The sequence below is a fragment of the Eubalaena glacialis genome, chromosome 15 (assembly GCF_028564815.1).
Source record: "Eubalaena glacialis isolate mEubGla1 chromosome 15, mEubGla1.1.hap2.+ XY, whole genome shotgun sequence".
NCBI lineage: Eukaryota > Metazoa > Chordata > Mammalia > Artiodactyla > Balaenidae > Eubalaena > Eubalaena glacialis.
In genome coordinates, this window is record NC_083730.1 from 82,788,344 (window position 1) to 82,806,441 (window position 18,098).

Consider the following 18,098-nt stretch of genomic DNA (forward strand, 5'->3'; position numbering starts at 1 on the left):
TACCCGCCCCTGATTTATTTTTTTTTAATCCTGCTATGTTAAAGTTACTTTGTCTTTTCCTTAGGATTTATTTTAAGAGAGACATTTCCTTCTGTGTACGCATCAGGCATAAGTTTGAAGTACACATGCATTTCTGAAAATGAAACCAGAAGGGTTTTGCAGCGTGAGTTGCTTTGTGGAGTTCAGTACTAGGCATGCTTATCCAGTGGCTTTTCGCAGCCTACTTCTGGTAACGGCCTCTCGGGCTTCTCCCAGTCCCAGCTTGCAGAAGAGACTGGCCCAGTGTTCAGGGTGCTTCTATTCAGAGCAGCACTTAAGGGTCATTGCTAGGCTGCAAAATAGAATTCTGAACTGACAAGGCTTTTTTTTTTTTTTTTTTTTTTTTTTTGGTTTTAAGCACTGTGATTACTTACACATCCCTCTACCAGCCAAGACTTGTGAAAGAAAACAAGATTCTTCTCGCTCTAGATAATTCCCTCCTGAGAGCTGCCATGGTCCACAGAGACGTCCTGAGTTTCTGAAGGCCTGGTGGGGAGGGGGTTTTGTGAGTGTGTGAATTTAGATGATTTGAACCCACTGCGGTTATCAGCAATGTGTTAGCTTGACTCCATACATGCCCTGTAACCTGCTCTGCCTTGTAATAAATATTTCTAGAAATGATTTCATTTTTATAAATTTAAAGAGATTTTTCTAGTTCTTGCCATTGGAGCTTCTGATGATCAGTGTTGTTATAGACCCACTCTGAGTCACCTTGGGCAAACCCCTTAGCCTGCCCGAGCCTCAGGTTTCAGTTTCCCTTCTGTGTGGTGAGGTTACTCTTTGCCTTGCCTTCCTCACAGAGTTGCTTTAAGGATTAAGTTAGATGTGATGTACAAGAATTTTGTTGAATTCCCATTTATTACAACTGTAAGGACTTGATCATGATTGTTTCCCCCTTTTTAATAGCATCTCAATGAAAGCATGTCAGCTGGTGGACTCGCATGCCCATGCCACGCTTCGCCACTGAAATCTCTCTTTGGTTCCTCCAGCATCCCCGTCCTCTCCCGAACACGTGCCCGCCACACCTGCAGAGTCTCCAGCCCAGAGGTTTGAAGCTCGGATAGAAGATGGCAAACTGTACTATGATAAAAGATGGTATGTTCTTGGTAAACACAGATTACTTGTTAGAATCTCAAAAGAACCATTTGGAAAGAGGGCTGGGGCTGTCTATATGGTTATTTCAGAGCATGGCTGCTGCTTAACTAAAGGTGGAGGAGCATTTAGAAGTTGTCAGGAGTCTTGGATCGATACGGCTTTTTAGCTTTCTGAAGGCAGTGTTTCCCCAAAATGTGTTCTTCTGGTAGTGGCCCCCCTTCTCTCTCCATGCTGCTGTCACCATACTAGAACTTGTGGTGCCCCTGTAGACAGGGATCAGGGCTTATGTCCCCCTCTTAACTGCACCCCTGTGTGCTAAAATTAATAGGAGTTCTGTGGAAGAAAGGATTTTGTGGTCAGATGAGTTTGGGGGAATGTCCGTGTTAGCTAAGACCAATGGGTTTCATCATTGTAGCGCTCTGGGTCCTCTGATATGCTAACGTACACTGTGAATTTCTGAGATGTTATTAGGTGTTGTTTATTTGACTGAGGTACCCTTTTGCATGCAACGTCCTGCAGCACAAGTGTTCCAGGAAAAATAATTGGGGGAGGTGTATCCTAAAACGTTACTAGTTTAGATTGAAGACGGTTTGAAACCTTCGGACCACCAGCATTTTCATTGGGAAGAAAATGGCAAAACAATGTGAAAAACAAATACTCATGCATTTACTCTTTCAACAAATATTTACTGTTTGCTCTGTGACTAGGCGTTCTCCTAGGTGTTAAGTCACCCGGACCCTGCCACCTTTTCTTTAAATTCGAATTTCTTCCTTTTATTCATTGCCCACGTGCAGGCATAGTCTCACTCAGGTTAAGTCATGGCGGAACACATAATTGCGTGCTGCCTTTCCACTTGTTTATATGTTTTTCTGGGTTATTGTATGCTCTCTGTAATTGTCATTTATAATGGTTATATGATTTTTTTGAGTTTCAATATATTTATTTAACCCAAAATTCCAGAATTAGAGTTGTGGTTATTTTGAATGTTTTGAGCTTTCTTAAAAAACCCCAACACTGTGTTAGTTGATAACCTTATAATATTGTACTTCTGAAGTTGGGAAAAATGCTTAGAGACCTCCTGATGCCTGAAATAAATCAGTTCCACCTCTGAGGCTGCAGTGAGTTAATAACACATTGGACGATGAAGGCTGGCTCTGTCTGTAAACCTGATCTTTTTTTTTTTCTTTAACATCTTTATTGGAGTATAATTGCTTTACAATGTTGTGTCACTTTTTGCTGTATAACAAAGTGAATCAGCTATATGCATACGTATATCCCGATATCCCCTCCCTCTTGTGTCTCCCTCCCACCCTCCTTATCCCACCCCTCTAGGTGGTTGCAAAGCACCCAGCTGATCTCCCTGTGCTATGCAGCTGCTTCCCACTAGCTATCTATTTTACATTTGGTAGTGTATACATGTCAATGCTACTTTCTCACTTAATCCCAGCTTACCCTTCCCCCTCCCCATGTCCTCAAGTCCATTCTCTACGCCTGTGTCTTTATTCCTGTCCTGCCCCTAGGTTCATCCGAACCATTTTTTTTTTTTAGATTCCATATATATGTGTTAGCATACGGTATTTCTTTTTCTGACTTATTTCACTCTGTATGACCAACTCTAGGTCCATCCACCTCACTACAAATAACTCAGTTTCGTTTCTTTTTATGGCTGAGTAATATTCCATTGTATATATGTGCCACATCTTCTTTATCCATTCATCTGTTGATGGACACTTAGGTTGCTTCCATGTCCTGGCTATTGTAAATAGTGCTGCAGTGAACATTGTGATACATGACTCTTTTTGAATTATGGTTTTCTCAGGGTATGTGTCCAGTAGTGGGATTGCTGGGTTGTATGGTAGTTCTATCTTTAGTTTTTTAAGGAACCTCCATACTGTGCTCCATAGTGGCTGTATCAATTTACATTCCCACCAACAGTGCAAGAGGGTTCCCTTTTCTCCACACCCTCTCCAGCATTTATTGTTTGTAGATTGTTTGATGATGGCCATTCTGACCAGTGTGAGGTGATACCTCATTGTAGTTTTGATTTGCATTTCTCTAATGGTTAGTGATGTTGAGCATCCTTTCATGTGTTTGTTGGCAATCTGTATATCTTCTTTGGAGAAATGTCTGTTTAGGTCTTCTGCCCATTTTTGGATTGGGTTGTTTGTTTTTTTGATATTGAGCTGCATGAGCTGCTTCTATATTTTGGAAATTAATCCTTTGTCAGTTGCTTCATTTGCAAATATTTTCTCCCATTCTGAGGGTTGTCTTTTCGTCTTGTTTATGGTTTCCTTTGCTGTGCAAAAGCTTTTGAGTTTCATTATGTCCCATTTGTTTATTTTTGTTTTTATTTCCATTTCTCTAGGAGGTGGATTAAAAAGGATTTTGCTGTGATTTGTGTCCTAGAGTGTTCTGCCTATGTTTTCCTCTAAGAGTTTTACAGTGTCTGGCCTTACATTTAGGTCTTTAATCCATTCTGAGTTTATTTTTGTGTATGGTGTTAAGAAGTGTTCTAATTTCATTCTTTCACGTGTAGCTGTCCAGTTTTCCCAGCACCACTTATTGAAGAGGCTGTCTTGCCTCCATTGTATACTCTTGCCTCCTTTATCAAAGATAAGGTGACCAAATGTGCGTGGGTTTATCTCTGGGCTTTCTGTCCTGTTCCATTGATCTATAGTTCTGTTTTTGTGCCAGTACCATACTGTCTTGATGACTGTAGCTTTGTGGTATAGTCTGAAGTCAGGGAGCCTGATTGCTCCAGCTCCGTTTTTCTTTCTCAAGATTGCTTTGGCTATTCGGGGTCTTTTGTGTTTCCATACAAATGGTGAAATTTTTTGTTCTAGTTCTGTGAAAAATGCCATTGGTAGTTTGATAGGGATTGCATTGAATCTGTAGATTGCTTTGGGTAGTAGAGTCATTTTCACAATGTTGATTCTTCCAATCCAAGAACATGGTATATCTCTCCAGCTATTTGTATCATCTTTAATTTCTTTCATCAGTGTCTTATAGTTTTCTGCATACAGGTCTTTTGTCTCCTTAGGTGGGTTTATTCCTAGGTATTTTATTCTTTTTGTTGCAATGGTAAATGGCAGTGTTTCCTTAATTTCTCTTTCAGATTTTTCATCATTAGTGTATAGGAATGCAAGGAATTTCTGTGCATCTTTAGGATTCTCTATGTATAGTATCATGTCATCTGCAAACAGTGACAGTTTTACTTCTACTTTTCCAATTTGGATTCCTTTTATTTCTTTTTCATCTCTGATTGCTGTGGCTAAAACTTCCAAAACTATGTTGAATGATAGTGGTGAAAGTGGGCAACCTTGTCTTGTTCCTGATCTTAGAGGAAATGGTTTCAGTTTTCCACCATTGAGAATGATGTTGGCTGTGGGTTTGTCATATATGGCCTTTATTATGTTGAGGTAGGTTCCCTCTGTGACTACTTTCTGGAGAGTTTTTATCATATATGGGTGGTGAATTTTGTTTAAAGCTCTTTCTGCATCTATTGAGATGGTCACATGGTTTTTATCCTTCAATTTGTTAATATGGTTTATCACATTGATTGATTTGTGTATATTGAAGAATCCTTGCATTCCTGGGATAAACCCCACTTGATCATGGTGTATGATCCTTTTAATGTGCTGTTGGATTCTGTTTGCTAGTATTTTGTTGAGGATTTTTGCATCGATGTTCATCTGTGATATTGGCCTATAGTTTTCTTTCTTTGTGACATCTTTGTCTGGTTTTGGTTTCAGGGTGATGATGGCCTCGTAGAATGAGTTTGGGAGTGTTCCTCCCTCTGCTGTATTTTGGAAGAGTTTGAGAAGGATAGGTGTTAGCTCTTCTCTAAATGTTTGATAGAATTCGCCTCTGAAGCCATCTGGTCCTGGGCTTTTGTTTGTTGGAAGATTTTTAATCACAGTTTCAATTTCATTGCTTGTGATTGATCTGTTTATATTTTCTGTTTCTTTCTGGTTCAGTCTCGGAAGGTTATGCTTTTCTAAGAATTTGTCCATTTCTTCCAGGTTGTCCATTTTATTGGCATAGAGTTGCTTGTAGTAATCGCTCATGATCCTTTGTATTTCTGCAGTGTCAGTTGTTACGTCTCCTTTTTCATTTCTAATTCGGTTGATTTGAGTCTTCTTCTTGTTTTTCTTGATGAGTCTGGCTAATGGTTTATCAATTTTGTTGATCTTCTCAAAGAACCAGCTTTTAGTTTTATTGATCTTTACTATTGTTTCCTTCATTTCTTTTGCATTTATTTCTGATCTGATCTTTATGATTTCTTTCCTTCTGCTAACTTTGGGTTTTTTTGTTCTTCTTTCTCTAATTGCTTTAAGTGTAAGGTTAGGTTGTTTATTTGAGATTTTGCATGTTTCTTGACGTAGGATTGTATTGCTATAAACTTACCTCTTACAACTGCTTTTGCTGCATCCCATAGGTTTGGGCTGTTGTGTTTTCATTGTCATTTGTTTCTAGGTAATTTTTGATTTCCTCTTTGATTTCTTCAGTGATCTCTTGGTTCTTTAGTAGCGTATTGTTTAGCCTCCATGTGTTTGTATTTTTTACAGCTTTTTCCTGTAATTGATATCTAGTCTCATAGCATTGTGGTCAGAAAAAATACTTGACACGATTTCAATTTTCTTAAATTTATCAAGGCTTGATATATGACCCAGGATGTGGCCTATCCTGGAGAATGTTCCATGAGCACTTGAGAAGAAAGTGTATTCTGTTCTTTTTGGATGGAATGTCCTATAAATGTCAATTCAATCCATCTTATTTAATGTATCATTTAAAGTTTGTATTTCCTTATTTATTTTCATTTTGGATGATCTGTCCATTGGTGAAAGTGGGGTGTTAAAGTCCCCTACTATGATTGTATTACTGTCGATTTCCCTTTTTATGGCTGTTAGCATTTGCCTTATGTATTGAGGTGCTCCTATGTTGGGTGCATAAATATTTACAATTGTTATATCTTCTTCTTGGATCGATCTCTTGATCATTATGGAGTGTCCTTCTTTGTCTCTTGTAGTAGTCTTTATTTTAAAGTCTATTTTGTCTGATATGAGAATTGCTACTCCAGCTATCTTTTGATTTCCATTTGCATGGAATATCTTTTTCCACCCCCTCACTTTCAGTCTGTATGTGTCCCTAGGTCTGAAGTGGGTCTCTTGTAGACAGCATATTTAGGGGTCTTGTTTCTGTATCCATTCAGCGAGCCTGTGTCTTTTGGTTGGAGCATTTAATCCATTTACATTTAAGGTAATTATCGATATATATGTTCCTATTACCATTTTCTTAATTGTTTTGGGTTTGTTATTGTAGGTCTTTTCCTTCTCTTGTGTTTCCTGCCTAGAGAGTTCATTTAGCATTTGTTGTAAAGCTGGTTTGGTGGTGCTGAATTTTCTTAGCTTTTGCTTGTCTGTTAAGGTTTTAATTTCTCCATCAAATCTGAATGAGATCCATGCTGGGTAGAGTAATCTTGGTTGTAGGTTTTTCTCCTTCATCACTTTAAATATGTCCTGCCACTCCCTTCTGGCTTGCAGAGTTTCTGCTGAAAGATCAGCTGTTAACCTTATGGGGCTTCCCTTGTATGTTATTTGTTGCTTTTCCCTTGCTGCTTTTAATATTTTTTCTTTGTATTTAATTTTTGATAGTTTCATTAATATGTGTCTTGGCATGCTTCTCTTTGGTTTTATCCTGTATGGTACTCTCTGTGCTTCCTGGACTTGATTGACTATTTCCCTTCCCATGTTAGGGAAGTTTTTGACTATAATCTCTTCAATTATTTTCTCAATCCCTTTCTTTTGCTCTTCTTCTGGGACTCCTATAATTCGATTGTTGGTGCGTTTAATGTTGTCCCAGAGGTCTCTGAGACTCCTCAATTCTTTTAATTCTTTTTTCTTTATTCTGCTCTCTGGCAGTTATTTCCACCGTGTTATCTTCCAGCTCACTTATCTGTTCTTCTGCCTCAGTTATTCTGCTATTGAGTCCTTCTAGAGTAGTTTTAATTTCAGTAAATGCGTTGTTCATCACTGTTTGTTTGCTGTTTAGTTGTTCTGGATCCTTGTTAAATGTTTCTTGTACTTTCTCCATTCTGTTTCCGAGATTTTGGATCATCTTTACTATCATTACTCTGAATTCTTTTTCAGGTAGGTTGCCTATTTCGTCTTCATTTATTTAGTCTTGTAGGTTTTTACCTTGCTCCTTCATCTGTAACATATTTTTCTGTCGTTTCATTTTTTTTTTTTTTCTCTTTTTGATGGGTGGTGCTGTATTGCTATCTTACTGGTTGTTTGGCCTGAGACGTCCAGCACTGGAGTTTGCAGGCAGTTGGATAGAGGCGGCTCTTGGCACTGAGATGAACACCTCCGGGAGGCCTCACTCCGATTAATATTCCCAGGGTCTGAGGTTGTCTGTTAGTCCAGCGGTTTGGACTCAGAGCCCCCACCACAGGAGCCTGGGCCTGACCTCCAGCCTGGGAACCAAGATCTCACAAGCTTTGTGGCGTGGTTAAAAAAAAAAGAAAGAAAAAAAGGAGCATTACAATATCAAAGAATAAAAAACAAAATAAAATTAGATAAAAACTACAGTAGGAAAAATAAAACTATAATTGAAGCAACTGCAACAAGGTAAAATAAAACCACAGCAGGAAAAAGAAACAAAAAGGTGGGGGGGGGGGACAAGCCAAAAGGAGAGAACAATGACAAAGTATAAAGAATAAAATAAAATTAGAAAAATAAAAGCTTTATTAAGAAAAATAAAAATATAAAAGAATGAGCAACAGTGAATCAACAAGGTAAAACAGAACCCCAGTCTAAAAGAAGAAAAAAGAAAAAAAAAAAGTCTTGTCTATGGGGGTGGAGTTTAGGCAGGGGTGGAACTTGGGAAGGGGTGGGGTTTAGGGTGGGGCGGGACCTAGGTGGGTGGGCGAGTGACTTTGGGCGTGGGGTGGGGCCTAGGCGGGGCGATGGTCAAGCGTGGGGCGGGGCCTCTGCTTAGGACCTGCGCAAGGGGAGAGGCTGCATGTGGAAGGGAGGGCCTCTGGAGGGTGGAGTTCGGAGTTTGGAGGTAGAGCCCTGCGGGAGGGTGTGTGGGTGGGGTTTAGGCCCAGGGCGTTGGAGGGGGTCTCCCAGTGTAGGGGTGGGGCCCTGGGTGGGGGTGTGGGGCGGGGCTTGGCCTCTGTGCGGCAAGAGGGAGGCCCCGAGGGCAGAGGATTAGGACCCGGAGCCCAGCAGGCTCCCTGGTGCCTAAGCGGGCAGGGAAAGCGGACAGGGAAAGCACTGGCCCCGTTCCCTTCCGTTCCTTCTCGCCCCTCCCCCACCGTCTCCCCTAGGGTCTCCCCGGTCGCTGGACCCCTAACCGTGGGTGGGTCCTGCTGGGTGTAGGAACTCCTCCCCTCCCCCAGCCGCCCCTCAGGGGTGCTGGTCCCAGAGGTCTGGCCTTTACTTTTGCTCCCTCTTCCCTCCCTCCCACTCCCTCAGGACCCGTGTGGCTGGAGGGCACCTCCGTGGGCAGAGGATCAGGCCCGGGATCTCAGCAGGTTCCTGGGGGCCCAAGTGGGCAGGAGGAACCTGGGCACACTCCCTTTTGATCCTCTGCCCTCCCAATGGTTCCCCAATCTCCCCCTTCGGGTGAGGGATCCCTTCCCCTCCCCCAGCTGCCCCTCAGGGGCACCAGTCCTGTCCTGCCTCCACTTCTTCCTCTTCACTCCCACCATGCCCCACGTCCTGCCTGGTTGCTGGGGGTTCCTCCCGTCCCCTTAGGTGTCCGTGGTCCCCCACCGGTGCCTGGTAGGTGCCCTAGTTGCGAGGAGACGCGAATTCTGCATCCTCCTAGTATGCCATCTTAACTCCGCCCCCTGTAACCCTGATCTTAGTGACTTCTGCCCCTGTCATTTGACGACTGTTTTTCTAAGAGGCCAGTTATGTTGTGTCCTAACATAGCTTATCAGAACACAGCACCACTAGGTGGCAGGCCCTGACAGCTCAACACACTGAGGGGCAAAATAAAATGAAAAATGTTTCTAATAATGAAAACCAAATAACCTTTAAAGATGAAGCCCACACATAAGAACCATCTTCAAAAATGATGAGATATATCACTAACATTTTTACGGATCTGTGAGTCTTAAAGCCATGTGATATTTCAAATGATGTTCATTTTGTCATTGCATTGCTTCCCATCTTCCTCCTCCTAAGGCTTAATCCTTAGACTTTATGAGATATGTCTTGAGGGTGAAAATGCAGTAAAATAAAATTCTTGTTTTTCTAAAGAAAGGACCCACGGTGACTGGTGTTTCATAATGTAGACAGTGGTCAGGTGGGATGTGGTAGATCACCTAAGCATTTTGAAGGAATGTCACCATCACTGTCTTTCTCCCAGTGGCGGCAGAAATCTGTAAAGTGTCTCGGAGCATTTTACTATTTTAGTGACTTTAAAGTTGCTTACTCACTTGTTAAATATTGAGACTGTTGTTTTCTGTATTCTGTGTGTTTCCCTTCCTTGGCCTTGGAGGTCAGGTTCATGACTCACCTGCTGAAAGGCGGGTCCCTCCCTTCCCACTGCATCTGGAAGGTGTTTGCCAGGAGTCCTCTATAGGGCGGGCCTCTCGCGTCTCACCAGGCTCCTGATGTTTGGCTTTCGTGTCCTTGTCAGTTTGGAGGCTTTCATTCTTCCTTCTTTTCCAGCAGTTGTGGCCTGTGGCTGAGAGGTCGGCTGAATCACTTTCTGCTCTTTCCAGTGATGTGGACTATTTTGGTGAAACAGTATTTCTGGCAAAACATGTTTCATTCAGTTTTAAATGACTTCAGCAAAATGAGCGTGGTTCGGGCTTCCCATCTTGGCCTGAACGCTTATCAAGCTACACTTCATTTTGAAAGATAAGCATCTTCACTTGTCCTGGGTCTTATACTGCTTTTAAGACATTTTATATCCTGCTGTAAGTTTTCCTCACATTTTAATTTGAACTAATGACCCTTCTTAGAAAGTACTGGGAAAGTAGCTGAGATTTTAAAGTAACTCACTGATGGTGCCGGTGGACTGTTTTTTCTTTCCTCACTTTAAATCCAGGACTGCTGAAGTGAATTCAGTGAAGTCACCCACTTGCATGGGTGGATTTAACCCTCCAGCCTTTGCCTGACATGAGAGATTATTAACTCAAAACAGTGACTCTTTACAGCTAGAATTGGGATTCCTTGAAGTCCTGTAGTTGTAACATGGTATTCATGGTTTTTTTTTGGGAAATGACACATTAATATCAGGATTCCCAGTCGGATACAAAATTAAATTAATTCTACCCCTTCCCTGCCCCACTTTTTGACCCACCTTCTAAAGAAATTGCTTTTTTCCATAATAGTAGCGGTGGTTCTAGTTTGTCGGGTTTAACAGTAAAGGCAGAGCTTTAAGAACTTAACTGTAGGGATTCCCAGGTCAGGATTTCCATTAGTAATAAAGTCAATTTGACATTTGGGGCTTGTTCTCTGAGGCTATTTAAAGTATTTTTTCAGCAGAGATGAGTTGTAGCTTGTAAAACAGGTTAATTGGTAAAAAAAAAAAAAGGGTGATAATGTACATTTTTACTAATTTAACTTTATTTTTGTTGTTTTTTTAACATTTTTTTGTGTCTAAACATATTCGGAATCCCCCCCCCCTTTTAATTAGAATTTAGAAATTGGCAAGTAAATTTGTATGTTACGGTTGTCATATACTTTTTGGTTTCATCTTGAAACCGCTGCCCCAGCATGAGCACTTTAATTTCTGAGGACTTATTTATTTTTTTCCAGGGAATTTGGGTAATTTACTAGATTTGATATCCAGGGATAATGGTTCCCCAAGACCATTGTGTGGTGCCTGACAACCACTGGCGGTCCCAGGGCCTCTGCTTCATGAGGACCTGGGCATCAGCTGGTTTGGGAAGCACGCTGGCGAGCTCTCCTGCGGAGCACAGGGAACGCATGGAGCAGTGCTGGGCACTCAAGCCACCACCATCCGGTGATCCCGGAGCGGGCAGGTTTGGGAGGCGGCCAGATGTGCAAGTCCCAGACCGCTCCCCAGGGGTGGTAGATCCGATTGCATGGTTCACTCCTGATGTTTACTTGAAAGCCAGTCGGATGTGTTGGGGTTTGGGTGCTGAGCGCATCTGAAGGAAAATGCAGCACGTCTCAGGAGAGTTGTCCGGCTCGTCTCCCCGAGTTGTCTTTAACAGACACTGAGACATTAATTTGTGACATTAACTTTTCTTCCTGCCCTTTGGTTACTTCAGTGTTTTTCAGTATCATGACTTATAAGAAAGTACTATTTACTTTTTGATTACAAGTAATACCTGTTTATTCTGGAAAGAAGAAAGCTATGCAATAAAAAGAATATCATTCTTTTATATTTTTATAAAACTTTATATTTTTATGAAATTTTAATATACACTTAATAGACATTTTAATATAAATTTACCAATTTATGTGTGTGTGTATATGATACACATGTAACACGCATTATGTTGTATTACGCACACAGGGACATAATGGACGTCGTTTTTTTCTTTTTTTTTTAATTTACTTATTTATATATATATTTTTTGGCTGTGTTAGGTCTTCGTTTCTGTGCGAGGGGTTTCTCTAGTTGTGGCGAGCGGGGGCCACTCTTCATCGCGGTGCGCGGGCCTCTCACTATCACGGCCTCTCTTGTTGCGGAGCACAGGCTCCAGACGCGCAGGCTCAGTAGTTGTGGCTCACGGGCCCAGTTGCTCCGCGGCATGTGGGATCTTCCCAGACCAGGGCTTGAACCCGTGTCCCCTGCATTGGCAGGCAGATTCTCAACCACTGCGCCACCAGGGAAGCCCCGTAGTTTTTTTCTTGACTGAGCAGTATATTGACCACATTTCCACACTAGTAATATACTCCTACACCACACCCATGACCTTTCTTTATTTAGATAGTAGTATGAGGATGACTTGAGGCTAGTTGCATGTTGTTTTGTGTTTTTATCTCTTTAATAACTCACAACCCCCATAGAATAACTGTGAATGTTCTCCCCTTCTGTTTTTATTCTAACCATTACTCAAGACATTACCATTTACATAGGATGGTTGGCTTAGATGTGGGAGGGAAACTCAAGTTTGAGTTTTCGTGAACTAATTCAACCTTTCCTCATGCACTTTGTTAATTCAGACCTTGTAATATTACATATTTAGCATAGTGGAGGTCCCCTGACCCAGTTTACCAACTAATCCCTGGCCAAAAGCAGCTTTCAAGCTGGGTCTAAACCAGTCTCGCTGTTCTAATTGAATTTATGGTTCGATTTCTTTTAACGGTGTTCTCAGGAAGTAAATTGACTTGGAAACGTGAGTTTTTCCCTCCTAAGTAGCAGGTTAAAGGATGCTTAGAACCTTGATTGGAAAAAGCCCATAGTGGGAGTGAAGTACATCCTTTACTGTGATATCTTAGCAGTGGATTATTTCACTGTACCAGCAAAACAGAGTCTGTCTTCTTCCCCCACAGAAATAATGGTTAGATGCAGTCCTTTGCTGGGAGATGTGTTTTGGTGGAAGTTATATGAATTTGTGGGTCTGTTAAGCCAACTCTCTGCAGCCAGAATGAACCAAAGGTTATGTTCTTGACTGAACTGGGCTGGCCTAGGCCAGGGCTGCCAGCAGCAGCTCAGCTGATGTTTCCAGCTCCTGTCACCCAGCAGCTGCTCCTTCCTCCTGTGGCAGCTGTTACTGACTCATTTGGGCTTTGGCCCTGGCTTCCTCATTTTTCATCCTCTGCCTTGTCCCTGAACTTGTAGAAGAAGGTGAGGGTGGTCCTACACTACAGGCCAAGAGAATAGATGCAGGGACTGAAAGGGGGGAGCCTGTCTTACCTACTCCATTCAGAGCTGCTCTCCCGACTGACCAGGCCAAATTAGATACCCTTTGGTGCAAGTCTAACACTCAGAGCTCACCTAGTTAGTACTTGCCAGGTGTGATTGTTTCATATTAGTCACTGCCACTGTATTTGAAGCTCCTGACGGCAGGGACCTTGTGGCCTTGTTCACTGTCCACTCCGCCCTCCAGGGTGGTCCGTGGTACACAGCAAGTGGCTAATGAGTATTTGCTGAATGAGTGATCAAAGTAAGGACTGAATTTGGCCTGCCTTCTTGTTGATGACTTACTTGGACAAATAGAAAATATATAACGGGACAGTCTGTTCAAGCCCATCTGTTCATTTTGTCCACCCAACCCTCCTCAGTGTTTTGGGGTGGAGGCAGAAAGTGGGGACAGAGGTTTTACTTGAAAAATTATAATTTACTTTTTGAACTGGGTCATATAGTTCAAATAAAAAACTAAAATACATAGTTTTCCAGCCCTTTCCTTGGCCCCCTTTTCCACTCTGCAGTGGAACCAAGAATGTAATTTTTAGACTTAGAAGGAGATTAGGAGGTCATCTAATCTAATTCAAGGATAGAAGCCTGTAAATTAAACCTGAAATCCAAGCTGTTCCTCAATCATAAATTAAGATTCCTTTAATTATATTTTTTGTTGTGTGTGTTTTTTTTTTCCTTCCCTCCTGTGCGTCCTTTCTTTATTCCTTTCCTAAATTTGGGCCCTTAACAGTACTGTATACTTAAAATTTGTTAAGAGGGTAAACCTTATGGTAAATATTCTTACCACAAAAGGAAAAAAAAAAGCCACAAAACAATAGTTATAATAAAGAGGGTGGGAGAAAACTTCGGGAGGAGGTGGATTATGTTTATGGCCTTGATGGTGGTGATGGTTTCACAGGTATGTACTTATCCCGAAACTCATTGAGTTGTATACATTAAATACGTACTACTTCTCACATGTCAGTCATACCTCAATAAAGTGGTTAAAAAAATAAATGTGTGTCTTTTTTCCCGCAGGTACCACAAGAGCCAGGCCATCTATCTGGAGTCAAAGGACAACCAGAAATTGAGTTGTGTGATCAGCTCTGTCGGAGCCAATGAGGTAAGACTGAACCTCTGTCACCCTTTAGGAAAGCAAAATGGGACAAACCTGCAATGTGAGTGCCACCAAGAAAGTACGGTGGAATCACAGTGTTATATGTGGGTTAGATTCTAAAGTTAGCACTTTCAGGCTGAAATTGCACATAGGCAAAATCACCCTTAAAAATCCCTTACTTTGCATGACTGCAGTTTATGCAAGTTTGTGTAAGCCTTGTGGTTTTGTGAACTCCCTGCAGAGTCAATTGAGTTGGGCACCACTGAGATAGACTGCAGGAAAGAACATAAGGCAAGTTGGTGTGCTGTCTGCGCATTCAAATCCTGCTGCTTTTTGAGGCAGCCATCTACTGAGGATGGGACTTGCTGTTGGAGCATACTCTGTCTTTGCTGTTATTTCTCTCGAGCTTTCATGTGCACTCAGATTTGTTTCATGCTCTGAGGATCTAACAAGGCACCTGGCACAGGGTCTGGCACACAGTAAGTGTTCAGTAAATGGGTGCTGGCCTGATCTGACCCACACACTACTCTTCACCTGCTGTCTCTCTAATCCGACGTGTCCTGTTGTACTTCTGAACAATGAGCTACCAGGCTCATACCCTTAGGGACTGGTCTCCTCCAGTCTCTCTTATAGGATGGGGGCTGGTTGAAAGTCAGCTCTGAGGGTCATATTGAAGGATGATGTGACTAGCCTGTGAGTTCTCCAGCTGACCCTTCTTTAGGAGGGTGTTAGCAGTGTGTAACTGGTATTGTTAGTAGTCAAAAAACAGTTTAAAACGTTAATAGCTTGTTTGGCTTGATCTTTTATCAGTCCACAAATATCTGCAAAGAAATTGATTTTTCTGTGTCTGCCCTCTGTAACTTATTCATGCCAGTGCATAGTAAGTCTAATGAAGCTGGATTATGAAATAACTTAAGCCTATTCTATTCTCCCAGCTTCCTGAATTGAAAATGCCCTCAAATGTGACTAGTTAGCAAAATGATTGTTTACTTAGAAGTTAGGGAGAGCCTTCCAGATAAATGAATGTCATTTTCCTCTGGGCTCGCAATCTGTGTGTCACCCTAAGCCAGGTCGGAACAGGGCATCTCAGAGAGCCGCTGCCCTGGCAGGAGGCTTTGCAGTTTCACAGCGGAGCACGTGTGCCTGGCCGTGTGGGCTGCTGCACAGAGGGCGTGTGGCCTCCTCGTCCCTGAACCTAATTTCAGAACCCATGCGTTATTCTCTGTGACACCTCAGGACTTTTCAGGAAAACAGAAATGCAAGTTAGATTTTTTTCTCTCTCTCTGTTGAAGATTGTCACCCTTTGACATAATAGAGTGTTAGCGAAGTCTGACAAGGAAACGGTGACACTGAGACATGTCTCCTGGAGGGGAGAAGCCTCAGTGCGTCGGAGGCTTGCAACGGGGAAAACATTTCTCACTTCTTGGAAGTATTCCAGCTCATTTTTTCAGGTGAAATCCTAAGTAACACTGAAGCTACTTGGCTTCTGCATAACTTGACTCTGAGCATATTTGGTGCGTGGGTCTGAGCATGTTGGTGACTGGCTATTCAGCCCTCCTTGGGGTCAGTTTTCAGTTTAAAATGGTTCTGCAAGGTCCTTTAGAGGCTCAGCTTCATGAGAGGTCTTTATTTTTAAACAAGTGTATTTGACTTTAAAGTCTCTTTGTTGTTAAATAATCACAGTAAGGAAATATGAAACTGAGAATAGCTTTCTCTTTTTTTGAATAAGCTTTTTTTTTTTTTTTTTTTTTAAATAAATTTATTTATTTTTGGCTGCGTTGGGTCTTCGTTGCTGCGCGCGGGCTTTCTCTAGTTGCAGTGAGCGGGGGCTACTCTTCATTGTGGTGCACGGGCTTCGCATTGCAGTGGCTTCTCGTTGCGGAGCGTGGGCTCTAGGCGCGCAGGCTTCAGTAGTTGTGGCGCAAGGGCTTAGTTGCTCCGAGGCATGTGGGATCTTCCCGGACAAGGGATCGAACCTGTGTCCCCTGTATTGGCAGGCAGATTCTTAACCACTGTGCCACCAGGGAAGCCCTGAATAAGCATTTTTTAAACCTGAAAACTGAATGGGCAAAGGAGGAGCTATATCTGTAAACTTGTACTTGCATATATAGGTGAGATGCAGATCTTTAAAAAACGTATGCTTTTGTCTCCATCTGATCACGTGTTAATAACACGGATGAGAGAAGGGGTGAGAAAGCGGGGAACAGGTGAGAAGAGCAAGGGGCTTTGATGTCAGGCGCCAGGATTCCCATTGGACAAGTGGACTCAGCCTTGCTCTTCTGTAAAATGGGGGTGATAACAGTACTTATTACTCCCTAGGATTGTTCTGAGGATGAAGGAGCTTGGTCAGTTTGGTCAGCACAGTGTCTGGCCCCCAGTAATCTCCCCCGCAAGTGGGTCAGGTGACCGAGGTGGCAGCTTTCCTTCCCCTCCCTGGCTGCAGGGATGCCACATACTGGGTGCACTTGGCAGCTCTGGCAGGCCCCATGCTGGAAGAGCTCGTTTTCAGTTCTAGGGAAGAATACATCTGCCCTGTACAGTGCCAGACATCTGATCCCATCTGTGGGAGAATGATGCGGTCAGGAGGGAAGGACTGTCTTAAGCTAATTTGGCCTTCTCAGCATCCTCATTGGGCCTTCGCTCACCCGTGGGCATTTCTTTTGCTGTTATGACCATTAGCCTTAATTGCCAGGAAACCAGAGAATTGAAAGGCTATACTACGGAAGTCCCTAGGGGCAAGGAAAATATTTTCTAATTTGATTGTAAGTTTAGGAATATATGTGTCTTGAAAGTTGATAATGCTGTAGTCATACCATATCAAAAAGAGTCCTTAAGGGGACTTCCCCGGTGGTCCAGTGGTTAAGACTCCATGCTCCCAGTGCAGGGGACACAGGTTCAATCCCTGGTTGGGGAACTAAGAGCCCACATGCTACACAGTGCAGTCTAAAAAAAAAAAAAAAGAGTCTTTAAGATGAAGGCAAAAATGGAACTCAAGAACACCGTGCTTTCCATTTTCTTACTCAAAGGTGTAAGAGAGATGGCTGGGAGAAATGAGTTCAAGGGATGATGCCTGCCCTCTGCGGTGGAGGCGTGCCTTTAGGAGGCCAGAGGTCAAGGCCTGTGGATGCCTCGCAGGTTGACAGGAAGAGGTTGCCAGCTGTCTGGCTACACCTAATTCGTGCAAACATCCCGACACTCTGGAAAGTTTGCCCCTCAGGATTAGCCTCTCTCATCCTGTTCCTTTTCCATCTCCCCCACAGATCTGGGTGAGGAAGACAAGTGACAGCACCAAGATGAGGATTTACTTGGGCCAGCTTCAGCGCGGGCTCTTCGTGATCCGCCGGAGGTCAGCGGCTTGACTTTCTCCAGTGTTGTTCTTCCCTTGACCCCTTTTCTGGAATGGTTTTTGGTTTTGTTTTGCTCTTAATAGAAAGTTTTTAACTTGGGACTTGCTACTTGCTTGGCCTTGGAAAATGGAGAACACTGTGGTGGATTCTGCAAGGCGCCCTTGTGGCCAGGCACTTCCCGCCTTTGTGTCATTCTTTCCCTGCCTCGACTTCTTCCAGTCATCCGTCACCATGAGACTATTTTACTTTCAGGAGTATTGGGAGTTTGCTTTACTGATTTCTTTGTTTTTTGCTTATACTTTGTCTTTTTTTTTTTTTTTAAAGCCTTTGTCTTTTTTTTTTTTTAAAGCCTCCTTTGAGTTTGAAGGGACAACTCTCTTAATTATCTATAGGTCTTTCTGTCATGATGAGGAGCAGGAAGGGGTACCCTCCTCAATGCATTTTCATGTTTTGAATCTGATTAGTGGATCGTGTAGCTACCTTCCTTGTCAAGCCCAATTCACTGTTTCCCCAGAAGCTTGGGGCAGAGGTCCTAGCAGAAGGAGATTAATTCTCCTGGCTCTAAGCCTTCTCGGAGAAATGAATGCCTTGTGTAACATCTGGCGTATGCCATCCGTTCCACCGGCTGAAAGACAGAAAAATTCGCCTGGGAGACGACGTGC

The 18,098-nt window shown here is 42.7% G+C and overlaps 1 protein-coding gene across 2 annotated transcripts in view; it reads left to right on the top strand.

The window, feature by feature from the left end:
- SUDS3 (SDS3 homolog, SIN3A corepressor complex component) overlaps positions 1–17,535 on the top strand; it is a 37,803-nt gene extending 20,268 nt beyond the window's left edge. For both annotated transcript variants that reach the window (XM_061169933.1, XM_061169934.1), the window contains 3 exons: positions 1,029–1,134; positions 14,011–14,095; positions 17,350–17,535. In XM_061169933.1, the coding sequence (XP_061025916.1) occupies positions 1,029–1,134; positions 14,011–14,095; positions 17,350–17,448 (290 nt within the window). In that variant the 3' untranslated portion in view covers positions 17,449–17,535. The remainder of the gene's footprint in view (positions 1–1,028; positions 1,135–14,010; positions 14,096–17,349) is intronic.
- Positions 17,536–18,098: the final 563 nt, after the last annotated feature.